The sequence below is a fragment of the Heliangelus exortis genome, chromosome 6 (assembly GCF_036169615.1).
Source record: "Heliangelus exortis chromosome 6, bHelExo1.hap1, whole genome shotgun sequence".
NCBI classification, from domain to species: domain Eukaryota; kingdom Metazoa; phylum Chordata; class Aves; order Apodiformes; family Trochilidae; genus Heliangelus; species Heliangelus exortis.
The window spans coordinates 29251291-29268715 of record NC_092427.1 but is presented as its reverse complement, the minus strand read 5'-3'; the positions used below and the strand labels follow the sequence as shown (position 1 = coordinate 29268715).

The 17425-nt window shown below is 36.2% G+C and overlaps 1 protein-coding gene across 16 annotated transcripts in view; it reads right to left on the bottom strand.

Moving 5' to 3' along the window:
- The window catches only part of COBLL1 (cordon-bleu WH2 repeat protein like 1), an 80010-nt gene that overhangs the window by 32748 nt on the left and 29837 nt on the right, over nucleotides 1–17425 (bottom strand). For 6 of the 16 annotated variants that reach the window (XM_071747479.1, XM_071747480.1, XM_071747484.1 and 3 more), the window contains exon 2: nucleotides 2449–2628. In XM_071747479.1, the coding sequence (XP_071603580.1) occupies nucleotides 2449–2628 (180 nt within the window). Of the gene's footprint in view, nucleotides 1–364; nucleotides 794–2448; nucleotides 2629–3860; nucleotides 3939–10276; nucleotides 10335–13015; nucleotides 13285–13455; nucleotides 13569–17425 lie in introns of those variants that run through there. The other 10 variants (XM_071747481.1, XM_071747489.1, XM_071747495.1 and 7 more) reach the window with 10 other exon arrangements.

The following is a 17425-nucleotide window of genomic DNA, read 5'->3' as shown; positions in this document are numbered from 1 at the left end:
AAGTATGCTACTACCATTTCCAAATAAAGCCCATGTCACTATCATATCAGCCCTTGAAGCTTCTACGTTAATTTATCAATGCATGTAACTGAAACTAATTATTTAATTTCTAGAAAATTTTCTCACACTCTGAATTTCTTCTTTGTGGGAAAACAAACATACAAAACCTATAAAATTATTATGCTGCTAAATAAACTAGCTCTTCTAGTTTCTGGCTTTTTTCCTTTGGCTACAGAAAACTCTTGAGTCCTATGCTGTATTTAGAATGATAGGAGAAGATTCAGAAACTCCACTCTGAAAAATATTCCAATTTAAAAAAATTAAATAAAATAAATGCCAGCAAAGTGAAATGCTCCACTCATACCTTCCTCTAATCATTGCACCTTCAAGTGGACCTTGACTGCCTTCAGTATGAGGAATGAGCTATTTCAGTTCTTCATTTTCTAAGTCATGCTTTTGAGCTTATACACAACTTCAGGATCAAAAATTATTCTCACTTGTAATCTTTTCCTCTGAAAGCTCTCAGATTTCATTCTATTCCTCTTCTGTCTACTTCTCCTCTCTTAGGATATCTTAGGATATTTATCTATGTAACATCTTGCATTGGTTTACATAGCTCTTGTTATCCACTGTGCCAAAGCAGGGAGAAAGCAATCCAACTTCATCTCAGAACAGTAGAGAAGTTCCTTTGAGGGAACAATGGCATTTGAGCACACAATGTACACAGTTTTGCTTTTCTTTTATGAGATTTTAAAAGGTATTCTCTCCTCGGAAGCTGTGCAACTGCTCATCTCTGTTTATCAACAGCAGAGAGACAAATCAGCAATTTATCTGTTAATGTTATTTCTAGAGTATCTTGCCTATTTGTCCACAAAATATGACTATCAAGACAGAGCAAAACTAGAACAAAAGATAGATTGCAGTATGCTTCACAGTATTTTGCAGGTTCTGCAGAGCATCCTCCCTCATTCTGAGTGAGCCTAGCAGTCTCAATATAGCTTCTCTTTTGCAACAGAGACATTTATGAAATCAATCACATTCGGTATCTTGATTGAAAGAAATGCAATAAGATAATGAAACAGATGAGGAAATGTAAACACTTCCTGATAAGCCTGTGAGACCTGTCTTGAACACTGAGTAATGATAAACAATGTCATTTGTCTGACTAAAGGTTTTGAACATTCCTTTCTTTCTTCTGAGCAAAGCAATACAGAGGGGCACACAGTACTCATAAGAGTGTACAAAGTGAAAAGAAGTCTCAGCTATAAGAAATTTTAAAAACAGAGTAAGATGTTGTATTCACTGACAGCAATATCCCTTGCTATAAACACACTAGCAAGAACACCATAGTGCATCATGGTAGTCAACAATTATTTCAGGAAATTTATTCTGAGCAATATAACCCCAGATTTAAGTTACCTACATGGAGTCTAGGGAGGAGGAAGAAAAAGATAATAAAGAAATGCAATTCACAGAAGTTCATCTATTGCAGCTCTGGTGAACAACCTAGTATTTGATGCCTAAGCAGCAACCTCAAGAATTCTAGCAAATGATAAAGTGTGCAAACAGACTAGAGTCACAAAAGTCTTTGTCTCTCATAGAAGTGAAGTAGATGTAATTACGTATTTATATTGCCTGGTTTAAATCAGTGTGGTTGCTTTCAGTAGCAAAGACACAATATAGAAATAAGTTTCTTTATTTCAGCATAGGAAAGTAACAAACTGGCATTCAAATTGTTCTGATCCATACTTGGCTTTACATATGACTCTTTTTAGTAGACCTGCTATGATAATTAATGTAACATTTTAAGCCCCAGGATGTGTGATTTCAACTTAACAGTCAATGTCTAGGTCTTTCTCAACTAAAGGTGACTTGAGAGTTACAGGGATCATCGATACTACCAATTAGCAGACTGAAATATGTGTTTTGGATTAAAACCAGATTAAACAAAATATATTTGATTCTCAAAAAAAGATTTTCCACAGCTGTAACTACAAACTATTTCTTTGAAGCATTATAGATTTTTGTCTGAAGTGATGACACACTTTTAGGACAGCTAGCAGTGTATACGCTGCAGTGCTGTGCGAGTGTTGAACACATGACTTTGTATGCAAATAGGATGCAGGAACTCATCTTTGGGTCTAACAAGAAAAACTTCTGTGAGAAAATTCAGTGACTCATAGAAACAAGTATTTTTCTGGAGATTTGCAAAGACCAGAAAGAACAGGAATGGCTATGCATCCTGATACAGAATTTCTGAATGTCCAGAAATTGTTTTACCAAAAGGTAAGTAAATGTGTAAAGTACATGTTTCTTTCCACATCTATCCCAAAACATTCAGGCTTATATAGCTTTTCTTTTACTGAGTGATTAAAGCCTGCATGAAGGCTGTAATAAAGTGGAGCGAGAAAAAAAAATTAAACAAAAATCTTATTATGCATAGCTCACCTCCCATTAACTGTAGTATACTTGATCACATCTCCTGGCAGGACCACTGATAGTTCAATATCTTTATCGATTACATTCTCTTTCTGTTCCATGACGGGGTTGGCTGATTCTGTGTCATCAAATGTAGAAACAGCAATGAATTTTGTTTCAGATGGAGGAGGTGGTGCTTTAGATTTTTTTCTGAAATACATGGAAAAAAAATGAGAAGTTAGTTATGCGTGTATGATTCCATAGAGCCAAACTAACTTGGAACAGAAATGAAGCACACTTAATTCTGTCCACTCACACTGTGCAACATTGGTTCTTTGATACGTACAAGGAAAGCATAAGGGAATATTTTAACATATGAGTGGCTATAGAAGATACAACAGACTAAGGTATCAATTATATTTACAAACAAACAAACAAAACAACAAAAACCTCACAACACGCAATATGTATCAAGGCCAAAACAAAAACTTTTTTCTAATATACATTAAAAGTAGTAAATTGATTAATTTTTTTTCTTTCCCTCAGGTTATGCAAGAACCCTATTTTTGTGTTCTCCAAACGGATTTACTGGATTAGTATAAACAGGAATATTGTGCTAGGCAGTATGAAGGCAAATGGCACTGACAGTATGTTTAACACATAAGATAGATAGGCAGTGGAATATTCATATTTTTCCAACCCAAATTTTTCTTTTGGTTATCAAAATCATTCAAACAAATCCTACCAGATCTAGTTTATTTACTTCTATACAGTAATAAATAATCAGTCCTACTGTGTTGCAATATCTCTTGACATTTTATTTACAATACGCTTCCATATTTCCCCCTCACCCCCTTCCATTTTAATTTTCTTGCCATCCTTTCCCATCTTTGTGAGACCCAGTGTACTCTTGAATGCAAAGAGCGTTCATTAAATAAGTTTGACCTATTTCACTTAAAAAATATATATACATTAATGGGTACAAAAGAAAAACTCTATATCTCTTGATGTATTTATGACACAGTAAATTCTGAGGGCAGGACTCACGTGTCCTACAACATATAGTCTAGAATCCCCTTTTATTGAAATAACTTTACACAATTCAACAACACTGTCACAACTAAAAAACAGTATTATTAAGAATTTCACCATAGAAACAAAACTGGAACACATTGCGGAGACTCATTGTCGCATAAGAACTTTTTAAAATTTCCTTCCAAACATTCTTTTACAAAATCTTGACTGGAGATTTTCTCTTTCACAGAAAGATAAAACACATTTGAAACATAATACATGAAGGTTTTAAAAATATGCTTGCAATTGAGATTCTGAAGCTGTACCAAAGTTTGTTTACTTTCAGCATAAGCAAACCAATTAACTTCTGTAATTGTCCAACAGAAATAAAGCAAAGGATTTCATGCTCAGCAATTAGAAACACACACCTTTCTTGAGAAAGCAAAGTTTAAAGTCACTCACAATAAGAAGCAAACAAGGTCCAGAGCAGTGTTGCAAAAGACGACTGTGTAATGAGACTTCACATGACCAATCTGTTCTGAAAGTGCTTAGAGTTTTGAACTTCAGAACTTCATGCTGAATAATTAACTATTCAGAGCCCTTGTAGCTAATCAGGAGTACCTACAGACCTCCAAACATGCTCAATGAGGATTTGCCATCAAAATTTATTCTTCCTCTCTGTTAATGTTTTAGATTAGTTTTGGTGCACTCCACATTCAATTTAAGCAAATTTAACTTCAGCATCTACAGCAGTTTGGCTGGGTTGTTTCTGGCTTATGTGAACATTACAAAATAAATGAATCTAGAATTTTTTTTACTCCTCCCTCATTTGTTGGTTTTTGCTGGTTTTTTTGGCATGACAGTTAGCTTTAATATAACCTCTAAAAACGAAATTATTAGCCAATACAGAACATCAATACAATTATTTAATAATAAAAAAAAAACACAACAAAAACATCACCCTATGATGTTATTAATAAAAAAAAAAAAAATATCCAAAGCCAAAGTCAAGCAGTACTTGTGCTTTTCCCCGTCTATACTCAATCTTAGATCTTTAAGTGACCTTGACTGACCCTTAAATGATATTTATCACAACTGAAAGCAGAATTTAATCCTTGGAGACTACATGCCACAGAAAGATTTGTTTAGAAGTACTGGTGAGCTCTATTTTCCATTAAGCAGATGAATGCTATTTCATTGCTGGAACTCTGCTATCACAGTGCTTAATCACACACAGCAATAAATGCATGATTCACATCAGTAAAATGTGGTGGTATTTATACAGTATCTTACACAGCAGAGAGCCAGAACTGCTAAAATACTCTTGTCAAAGCTTGTGTGCAAAGGCTACAGAGATGAAGCTCCATGGCACACACACACAAGGGGGTCAGGCAGCCTAACAGAGCCAGCTGATTCTCCACTTACACCACTGCCTTACCAATCTTTAGCACATCTTCACTTACTGTATGGTTAGCTATGCTTACATTTGCCACCCCACAAAAAGGCAGAAAAATCTCCAAGTATATTTTCTAAGAAATTATGCTGAGATTTTGGCAACTTCTTATTAAACAATTAGGGATCCTAATACTTGCATTTTATGTTTCAAGATGCTATGTCTCCTTTGTCTCTTTTTCTTCATTTTTCATCAAGTTTCTCATCCTTAGCTTAATATATTTGCATTTGGTCTTACAATTTTTCTTTCCTTGAGTTTCTCTCTTGCCTCTTTACCTCCACCAGTCATTTAGCAAACTGGGAGAGCTGCTGTTTTTTAATGAATTTGATAAAGTACAGAGAGCAGTTTAGGTAGTTTCTACTGAAAAGAAAAACCTCCTGATTTTTAGGAAAACAAAATACAACCACAGTGAAGAGGATAAATTCCAAAACATAAACCAAACATCTTAGGTCAGAAAACAGTGTTCAGTAAATGGTCTAACTCACAGTGCCTTTCATGTTCAGATAACTTCCAGATATGCTAGGAGCTAAGGCTACTATAGGACTAAATGGAAGCTGTGGGAAGAATGACATAGAGGGAGCTGAAAAAGAAATTTTGACCAAATAAGGTCACAACTCATAATAAAAACTCCTCTGCAAATTGTGCTGCACAAGGTAGGTCCTCACTCCTTCCTTATCTCCGTAGGTCCGTAGGATCCACTGACTTCCCTACACCAGACCTGAAAACTGCCATTCATAACTCACCTCAAGGGATGTGTTCCCTACTGTCTATCACTGGATAAACAATTTCAGCTACCCATTATGCTGCAACAAGTTGAATGTCATCTTCTGGTTTATCAATTAATTAATTTCTCAATTAAGACAAAGTAGAAAAATAATAATAATCTGTCTTTGACAATTCTTCTTAGCCCTGGAAAAGGCAGGCAGAGGATCACCCACAGCACCTTCACAAGGTTCTACAAACAGCCTCATGAAACCTGGGCAGAGTTTGTATTTCTCTTGTTGCCAGTGCACTTGGAGCTCACAGATTATGCCAAGTTTTTTAGCTAGGCCTTGTGCTGAGAGATTATATTGTTCCCAAGAGAATTTGTTTGTATCTCTTTTAGCAATTCAAATTTCTGAAGCCTCATCTCCAATTCCCACCAGACTTTGTGACAGAATACAACTCCTGTAAAGACAGTAAAGAATTCTTTCCGCCAAATGCAGACAGAAGATTTCACAACTTTGTTAGGAAAAACAATCCATCTGTTAAAATCAAGTGCAAGGCCATGAAGTCAAGGTTTTATGTGTTTCAGATCCCTCTTCCACAAAATGAAGTCTCATCACTGTACCTCAATGTATTTTCTTTTTGCCAAAAAACCTAAGTGTCAATGATCTGAATGTGCGGAAGCCCTTTTCAAAAGTAAAGAAAATAAAAAATCATCTAATTATTAGATGTTATCTTTTTAAAAACCAACAAGTTTTCAGTTCCTGTTAGGAAGGTATAAGCACTATATTTTTAACTCTGAGTAACTAGAGAATGGCACTCAAAACGATGAGAAATACTTGAACTTACAGTGACCTGGATCACTGTATCACCTGTTATCACCAGCATTTCCTCTCAATAAGGATCACTTCCCTCAAAAAAAGTGGGGTTACCTATCTGTTATATGTGTGCATCACCACAGGCTGCAGTATAAACAATCCACCTCTTCAAATCTTGATATCAAGGAATATTGATGTTCATACCACTTCTTGTCTTGAGCACAATTACACGATTCACTATACAAAGACAGCTTGACAGCCAGAAATCACTCAAATTATTCTGGATCTAACCTCCAACATCAGAACCATTTCTCAAGTTTTCTATAGCTATGCCCTAAGACAGGAAAGGTCACAAGGGACCTCACCTGCACTTCAGGCACTGAAAAGGTTCATTAAATATAGCATGATAAAAAATTTCTACTGCACAAAAGATAGGATTAAGTTTGTTAATTTTCACTTACGGCACAATAAAGAGCATTTGTTTATATGAAAAGCAACTACATGCTTTTTTATATCAAACTTAGAAAAAATTATATATGCCAAGAGTACAAGTAGCCCTTCATTTTATTCTCACTCAAAGTCAGAAAAGGATCTTACACTATTAAGATCCTATGAATAGAGGAAAAAGGCCACTACAATAAAGTTTCTTCTAGAGCTTTCTTCTCTGAGCTCTCACTCCAAGCAATTATTATGATCCTCTCAATTATTAAAATAACATTGCTCCAGTAGTACACCATACTAGCAGGCAGCTGAAACCTTGCACATCATCTGCTCAGTCAAGGAACACTTGAGCAGGAGTTCAGGCCTACATTAAGAATATTAATTTGTTTTGTGTAGAATGATACATCAGCTTTGGCCAACAGGTATACTAAAATATTTAAGGCCCTAATATTGGCTACAAGCATTCCCAGCCCAATACTCATCTTTAACACATCCAGAACAAATTTGTTTCCTACACTAGGCAAAGATCATGAAAGTACCAGCTTTCCTCCTGTTTATTCAGCTTCCACTTTGGCCATTATGGTTTCATGACCTTACCACTGTGCATCTTCAACACCAAACAATGCTTGTTAGGAAGAAGCTTGGAGACAACTGCAGCATTACTATCTCATCAGCTCATCATACTCCAGACTGCAAGTATCAAAGCAAGTCACTCAAAAAATCCACTGTGTTTTAGGGTCTGGAGGGGAAGCATTTCATAAGTTTTAAGTTAATTTGCAAGTAAGAGTTCCCATACTGGGACTTGATAATTACACAATCAAACACATGAGATGCAGAATATTTTACAATAGTGTCTATTGTTTACAGGCCAGTCAAAGGCTGGTTTCATTTGCAGCATAATTACGGATAATATTTTTGTTTGCTTTTCTTTAATGAAATACAGCTTGATTTTCATTTTTGTTGTTCTTCATATGAATACTAACAATGGCACTGATGTATCTATTCCACATGGAGTACTTTTCTTTTAGCCTGAGAACTGAGATACACCACTTTTCTTGTTATGGTAGCTACAAAGATTTGTAAAGCCACTCTGCAGAATAAAATAAAAATACTCAAGAAATAGGACCATTACTCTTCCTACCCCTACCCTTCCCACCAGCACAGCAAAATAGCCTATATATGAGCACAGGATTTATGTTCTGTTCATGTGAAGGTTTTTTTCCTGTCAGAGGTAGGATGCGTTACATCTAGTCACTTAAAGAAAAAAAAAGCATCTTTAGGAGGTAATGAAAACACAGAATTAACAATGAGTAATGTGTAATAAGGTATACATTTTCTTTAGTGTTCATCTAATAAAAAAAAAAAACTTACTTCACAGCTAGCATCCTACGATATCAGTTTCTATTTTTCTGTGTGTTATTAACAGAGGGCAGGAAATTTCCCAAGTCCCTATATTATCTGTTCATCATTACACAAAGACATTGCACGAAATTCAAGTTAACAGTGAGGCATTACATATATCCAGAACAGAAAAGGCTGCTTTATTCATAAACTTCTAGAGATTGTCCCCCTTGATGACCATTACATTAAGAAAATGGAAGTGAAAACTATTTACACTGCCTCTTACCCACCTTTCACTGCTGCTTGCTGCATCCTACCTGATCCATACAGACACATTTCTAACAAACCGCTTGAAAGAAATTCTAGGATTTTTCCAAACACTTGAATTTGTAGATGAAGTCAAAAGTTACACTGTACCTGTATCAAAACACACTCTGTGCAGCTGTATTGTTCCTGTGATTTAGCAACTGAATTTAATATTAACTTGTACCAGCAAAAATCTACAAATCTTCATGTTTGGCAAGAACATGGAATTTATAAAATACTCCATCCAGAGAAAGTACAGTTGCTTCTATATAACACATTTTCAGGTATGGCACACTCAATGGCACCCATGGCACCCAAATTACAATTCACTGCTTAGATTTACTGGATCAGGGCTTAGAATGGGAAGGAACTAAGTTTATTTAATTTCTGCTACCTTTAGAGTTGCATTTTCCCAGTTTTAGCTCTAATACTCCTCCAAATAAGACTGCAAGCCATCAGTCAAATTTAACAGAGAACAATGATTGCAGAAGAGTATGCTTTTAGGAGTATCTCCAGATAAAAGAAAACCTTTGAGATTAAAACTAGAAAAGAAAGCATTCAGAAACTAATATAACACCTCAGCTCCTCCTTCTATTTTCTTCAGAGTCACTCTGCCAGTTTCAGATGTTCAGTTTGCCATAACTTCAACAGAAATTATGCCATAATGTCAAGAGAATCTACCTCTACTGAAGGTTTTTAAAGTTTAGTGAGCCTCCTGATTTTTTACACCAGTTCAAAAGATCAAAATTTAGATGGAATTTATTGCCCTATGGCTCCTGAAAATAACCAGGTTTTTAATTTCAGAGCTAATTCAATGTATGACAAGGTAACCTTTAAAAGTCATGCTCAAAGAACAGTTTGCTGTTGCTCATGAACAGCACCTCTCTTTTTGGTGGAGCTTGAAACAATAATTTTTAACTGGAGTTTAGCTATTCTGTTCATCTTGACCAAGCTATTACCAGGCACACAGGTTTCTGCACAGAATCTGGGTTGCCACACATGCTGAAAAAAGTTACTTTTAAGTTAGCTTTAACATACGATTGTGTTCCAATATTTTTCCTTAACATTAGGCATTATTAAATATTTGCTGTACCAGCCTCACAGCATCTCTATTACATGTCTATCAGTCTTGATACCAGACTTTAATCTCCAGATCAATATCACTGTTTGGTACACAGTCTCTCTCTTTATTTCTGCTTTAAAAGCGCCAGATGGTTGTTAAGATTAAGGTATGAATCAATGAGTCAGGCACTGTCCATTCTTAGGTTATCCCTTCAAGCCAGGCTTATGATATACGTAGGACAAAACAAAGGAAAAATATTTGCTGTACCTGCTCCATACAGAAATATGAGCTTTCAGTTTCTAAACTCACCTGATTAGTTATTTTGGGAAGATTCTGAAGTTATATTGTACGGATATTGTGTCTAGAAGATAGCTCAATAAGTACCAAACCCCCTAAAGTTCAGAAATATGTTTTAAATTCAGTTTCAACAAACGTGAATAATGCGTGTAAATCTTCTGTGACAAAAGGGTATTTCACACTGCACTTGTCTATACAGTTTCCCAAGGCTGAAAGGCAAATAATATTGCAAATGATACTGATATTTAAAAAGGATTACATCAGGACGATACTAGAAATGAGGCAGTGAGTAAATAGCTCTCCCAACACAAAAACATATTGTGAAACTGATCCACCAGCTGACATGCCAGTAGTAATACTATGGGTGAGGAGATTATTAATACACTGATCTTTGAAGATTATCCCTATGGGTTTACTCACTGAGGTTCCATCAAGTAACAAATCATCTGCAGATGTTCTCTTCAAATTCAGATGACTGCTACAACGAAAGCAAAAAATGTGAGACACCTATGTTTCTATTCTATTTCCATAAATAAATTGGATCAAGAAAATGAAGTATGCCTAGAATTAAAACATGTTTTCAAAGCTTTTGCTAGAGAAAGTTTTCCCTAGTCAATGGGATGTGTGAAATATCCCCCCAGCTAGTCTTATAGTACTGAGGAAAATATATTAAAAGGAAAAAAAAAAAAAAAGTCTTATTCTAGAGAGAAATAAATCACAGGACTAGGATGGTAACCATGACAGTAAGGTGAAAGCTTAATAGAATCTTCAGCCATCTGATTCACACTAAAAGCAAGAAAACAGCAAATGAATCCTTCAGTTCCCTCCAGACCATTTGGAACAGACACTTGCCTGTCTGATCGTCAGTCCCCATGGCAGTGGCAGTCTTGAAAACAGAAGAGACTGTATTTGAGCCATAATTCATGCAATGTTTTCTCTTATTACAAGAAGAAAGGGGCGATTCAGAGACAACGCAATGAAAAATCTCTATGGTACGGGCACTTTTTTAACTGTGCCTCTCTTAGCATTATAAGGCCACCAACTCCAGTGTAAACTAATGTCAAGAATTGATTTAAAACTTTTCTGTAAAAAATATTAACTCCTTGCCCTACAAAGCTGAATTGTAACTATTATTCTGACAGCCTTTTCAAGGTACCTTTAGGGACATGAAAGATGATCAACTCCTGAGCACAGACAGCCACTGACCTCGTGTTTTCCTACACCACCCAGCACAACATAGTTTGCTCCTCTCTAGGCCTAAGAATCGTCTCGCTGTTCAGACGGTATCCAAGAGCTCAGAATCCTAGCAGGCAACACAGGATAAAAATACTTTAAGCTATAATTAGAATAAAGTATATTATTGTTACTTGGGAATTATAGAAAGATGTTCCAATACAAAAGTTCCTTTGCAGCACATTCTGTTGTGCTAGAAGTAGCATTTCTTTTTCTCCTAAAAAAACCCTCAACAAATAAAGCAAAAACAGGTGTAGTGGAAAATTAGTTCCACAGACAGTACATCTAAAGAAGTTAAAAACTTAGACTTCTGAAGTAAGTAGGGCTAGGACAAAATACAAATACAAAAGTGACACCTTGATGTGAAACATACCACTGTACTAAGCAGATACCTATATCTATTTTCAAACTTTTCACGAGGCATTAAATACAAAAAATAACTTGTATTTACTACCAGAAGAAAGTACGAAAAACTTGAATGGCATTCAAATATATTAGAACTTCATACGACTCACATAGTACTTATTATAGTTACGAAAATGGCCTGACAGAAAGTAGGGAGATCAGGGAAGAGAAAGCAGTAAATCTGTAACAGTAATTGAGTAATACATAACTGGCTGAATAAACAGGAAAAGAAAACAAAGAGCAGCTTGAACTGAAAGGGGGAGCTTAACCTTTGATACACTAATAAACCTAACAAATGCTTAAAACTCAAGCGAAAGTATGTTACATCCACTAGGAACAAACCCTCAAAACCTTTTTTTCCCAAGAAGTGCTATAAAAGGATGCTCATACAGTGTTTTTCTCCCATGACCAAAGTTCAATTAAGGGCTTTCAAATAGAGCAAAACCTGATTCTGCCCTTTTGGCCATTATTTCTTAGACATGAAAGCAGGTATAACATCTGTCTTTTCAAAGCCTGCAGATGAAACACCTGGCTCTGCTCATGGCTTTTTCAGCCACTATTCTGAACATCAATAGAGGTAAGAACTGTCAGTTTATCTGAGCTTTTCTGCTGCTACTTTTCTCTCCTGTTCAAAATCACGCCTTAAAACTAACACTGCAGGCAGGCAGTAGATGTGTTTAGAGACAGGGAAAGGTAAGGAAAAGAAAAGCATCACCACGCAGTATCACAGTAGCCAGTAAAGAGGTTAATATGGACCTTTCCCTTTTTCGTCACATCCACACGTCCCTAACATAGGTACAGGGGTATAGGGGTACAGGTGTGCAATGAATAAAACAATGCAGGACTGCAGCTAGGAGGCTCTGCAGTAGCAACAGAGAAGACAAACTTTAGTCCCTTTTCCTTTTAGCTGCTATAGAAGGTTGGATTTAACTTTGACAGTCCCATTTCCCAGTTCAGATGAAGGAAGAATAATTGAGCCAAGTGCAACAATGCAACCTTGGAAAGCACTGCAGCTGATTTGTGGGTTTTATGCAGGTGTTCAGAACAGAACAAACTTTCTCCCTTGCAGAAATCTCTTCAGTCACCAGAAGCCTTCTCTTAACAGTTATGTCCTTTAGCTAAATAAATCTGGTAAAACTTAAAAATGTTTTGTACATTTGCATAACCAAGAAATAAGAAGGTTCAGTAAACTGAAAAACTGACATGACCAAGCATTGGAAGAGAGGGGGAAGCAGGGGAAGCCTCCTACCCTGAGTAAGAAGCTTTAAAAAAAAGCCAACAACACACATCCTACTTTGTTACAGGAAAGAAAATAAAAAGGGAAAAAAAAAAGTTCAGCTCAGGCTTAAGAAACTGTATCAAATTGAGTGTTTTCTTTACTAGATTACAAAAGACACACCTTGGCAATTAATATCCTGAAAACTAGGATGTAATAAGGAGGTTTCCCCCAAAGTATGAACAAGGGAGTATCTCAGGCTAACACTCCTTGCAAAACTAAGCAGAAATGCTTTGAATACCTACCTGCCACCAGATTCTCCTGCTCATCTTTCACAGCTTTTTCTTCAAGACTCACTTCCCTCCCCGTGTCCTCCTCAGAAAGCAAAGTGGGAAACAGGACAAATGTCAGTGCTCCTGCTGGAGCCCAAGCCTGACCTCCTATGCCCAGTGTGTGGGGAGATGATTGGTATAAAGCCCAGCCAGAAGCCCTATCACAGGTCTCTTCATAGCATGAGGCTGAGCAGCAGTTTTCACAGCCACCTTTGCTTCTGCTGACAGCAGAAGCTCCCTCCCCTTTGCCCTACTTAAACTAAAATTCCCTCATTGGTTGGCAATTCAGAGCCCCAGAAGAATACTGTTATTTCCTCCCCCCAAACTCATCCCCATCTACCACAAGAGCTGTCATAAGGCCCCCTTCCCATCTTTCTTCTGCACCTTCAGAATCCCATGGATCTATTTCTCACTGGATTCTTGCAACAGGCAAGGAAGGAAGAAGATATTTCTTCAAAGAAATCTGGTGATGGTGGTAACACCAAAGCTGGTTTGGATGACATTACTTCTCTTAGAAAGCCTCTTCTCTTTCTGAAAAAGGGTACAGGGCTTCAACATAAACTATAAAGTAGGAAAAAACTCTAGGAAAGGGAGAAGCGTACTTCTTAATAACTTTAATACTGTTTTTAAGCAGCAGCTTAAAACCTGCTCTGCACATTGCAGAGAAACTTTCCTGTCCAACTACTCTGATGAATAATTTTCTGTAACTACTGTGCTTCACTCCTGTATTTACCCCCTCACCCTTTGTAACTTTCACTAACACAGGTTCACAGTGTTTATCTCTGCTGAGTTTTTAACTTATTAATATATGATTCAGTGCCAGAAGCATCCCGATTTTTATGAGAAGTTCAACTAAACAAGATTTCTTAAATTTTTTCTTTGTTGCTGTAAATAAAGCGCATCTTGGCATTGTGAAGTTATTTAGGTACTTAGCCTATTTAGGTGTTACAATATTGTTTCAATGCTTTCCATAAAAAAGTTACATACAATAATCAAAGAGAATACACAGCAAGGACTCTACTGTATTCAATATTAAGGACATTGACTTTTACAAGTTAGAACAAATAACAAGTGTGCTTCTTCAAAAAAAAAAAAAAAAAATTAGAATCAGATGAAAGACAAAGTCAGAGAAGTTTTACAGTCTGCATGAAATAACAACATCATTTAAAATAATCTCAATAACCACACTTGAACTTCTCAGGCCCCAATCATAAAATTAAAATAACATATGAAATAGCTTCTATACCAAGAAATGCACTACTTAAATTTCACCAGTCCATCCACATGGATAAATCCACAGGTCTCACATTTGAGCCAGAAGCGGGATTATAAAAAAAGGCTTTGGTAACTTGGACTAGAAGAACACACCTTCTCTGAAAACAGGGCAATTTATATACTTCCCTACACATAAATTCTCTCAATTCCCTACACATAAATTCTTTCTCTCAAAGAGAATGACTTGAAAAGCTGCAGCAGATATGCAATTACTGGTAAATATTTTTCTTCACAGCAGGTGTTAGGACAAGTTCAACCAAACAAGCAAGGAAATACTGTCTAAATATGAACATCTGCATCTTTAGTCTGGCAAAATATGTGTCCTTAACATCAAACATTTCCAGAACTCCCAGTTACCAACCAGAACAGATTTGTGAGTCAATGTTTTAGCCATGTATAGCAAACAAAATTATTGTCAGTATGACATTCCCCAGTATGATAACTGAAGTCATTCTGCTTATCAGCTAAACAAGGAGAGGGAGGCTAAAATTGAAAGTTATTTTTCTGCTTACCTCTAAAATAACAGAGCATTTTCTTCTCCATTAATATCAAGTGAATTTCTTTCAATTGCATATGTAGGTAGAAGGGACAGAGTGTGTGTGTGCATGACAAGCTGTTGTTCCTGGGACAACCGTAAGCCTACCTATTTATAATCCCACCACCTGACCAAGAAGCCTGCAGAGTACATCTGGAGATTTGTATAGCCATTAATCCTGACATAGCTACTTCAGCCAGTTCAAAAGAGAGTATTAAGTAGCTTTATGATGTCTTCTGTGGCTTTATACCATAAAAAGAATCCAGTCCTGTTTTCTGAACCCTTTTTATTTTTTGCAAGACAAGTTTAATAGGAAGCTTTAGACTTAGGACTCTTCCCTTTCATTCATGCTTCCTAACCTTCCCTATCTCCCTGTATGTAAGACAACAGACTAAAAAGTTCAGGTGAAGAAATTTTAGTGATCAGTGGAATACTTAGGCAACAGAGGCAAATACGCATTTACGTCGAGTTAATTTGATCATCACTGCTACCTACAAAATTATCAAACCTTAGGATCTTAACGAATCAGTTTCACAAAAGTACAATATTAATGCTATCAGGAAAACAAAAAACAACTTTGCAGTGTTTGTAGTAGAATGATTTAGAGAAGTTTGACCTCATCAGTTAAAACCAGAAGTCGCTTAAAAGCAATTCTCCATTCAGTTACCTCTTCTCTAAGTCAAACCTAATGCATACAACCACATGAGAGCTGCTTACAGTACAGTCTGCCACGAAAGGAATGAGGTCAACAAACCCTTTTGGGCAAGGCTATCAACAACAGCAACATCCTGCCAGTTCCTTTCATTGGCAAATGTTGCTTTTAGATCTGTATCAGACCACAGAGTGTTTCAAAGTGGCTTATGTGCCACTTCACTGGAAGGTTAACAACTGTGGGAGTGAAAGTGTGATGAGTGAACAACATTACTGAGAATTCCTTATCCAGCCTCTCTTATCTGAGAAGTCCCATAACCAGCATCCACCTCCCATTATATCACTCAAAACATAAAACTAACTTAGTTTTACCTATTGCATGTAAGGATGCATGAAAGTCAGATGAATCGCTGGTTGTGTTCCAAGTCAACTGCACTCTGCAACCAAACTTCAGGAGACAACAATATAAATTATCAGGAGACAACAATAGAAATCCCTGAAGCAATGTTGATTGCTTGAAAAGCTGGGGACAGCAATACTGCAGACAACAGCCAAACCTGACCTACAGTAGTAAAAGTTTCAGTGTAGACAAGGTATAAATGTTGTCTAAAATACCAACACATTACCTAAGGCACAAAACATTTGGGAATTCCCCTTAAAAGCCTTAATTACTATCCAGGCCTAAGATCTGTTACTAGAAATATTCAAATAATATTCATAATATTAAAATATCTACTGGTATCTTGTGCTATTAAATTCTGCATGCTGTTTATTTAGCTATTCCCTTCTGATGGCTTTCACATATCAAGCACTAAATTTATCACTGCTGAAAAGTCATATGGTTTTCCTCCAGAGAGTCACCAACAGAATTTAGTCCTATTGACCATGATAAGCAGGTGCCCAACATTTCAGATAACCTGCAAGAGAAGAAATGAAAACTTTTTCATTTCTATGTGTCTGGGTATTTCCCCTGCATCTCAGAGAGGTTACTTGTTCTTTTTCCCCCACCAATATCACCCAACATAGGCTACTAGTGTTGTGGGGTTTTTTCTAAGTTCCTATAACACTTGTTGAGAATTTTAAAAGATGGAGTAGGAGTAAAACCCCTTAAATGGGGTTTTAGAAAAAAAAACCCACCAACATCAAAAAAAATGAAATTAAAATGTTCTAGTATCAGCAATAAAAGGGAAAACATGTGAATGGATCATAAACATGGAATCTCTTTTCTTTTGCTTTAAAATAAATAAGCTATCTAATTTTTCTAAATACAATGATACTATAGTGCTTAATACAAAACACATTCTAAAGAGGTTGCCATATAGGTAATTTTTAGAACAGATGTGCAGATCATTTAATTCACATAATAGTTTCCAGAACAAAAAGAATAGGAAGACTTGCATAGACAAGTGAGGGCAGTAAAACAAAAACTTCCCAATACTCATTTTTAGATCTTTAACACTTTCAGATTCACTTTTCTGTCATTATCCAGAACACTGAGTATTTCTGCATTGGGAAAAACAAGCCAAAAAACTCTAACAGCCCAATTGACTGTTAGAACTCAATGCATGTGTATCAATCATCTTGCATATGAAAAGTTCGTCAGAACTATCTGTTTTTTAAAAATCCCCAGCAGTAACATATTTGTGAAGCTGGCAGCTCCTTCAACCTATTGTCTCTATTGTTATAAACAAAAGACTGTTTTCTAAAACTATCTGATACTTCTATCTAACCCTGAAAAAATAAGGATTATTTTTTTTAAATAATATCCATGAGAAACTGGAGTCTGAAAGCACTAAGAATTGCAGGAAACCTGGATTACTAGGCTAAGAATAGGCATTCTTCCAGATTAAATTCCTGCTTTATTAAGTACTTTATTTCTTTAGTTGCTTTGTACCTACTGAGATGGCATTTCATTTGTGATG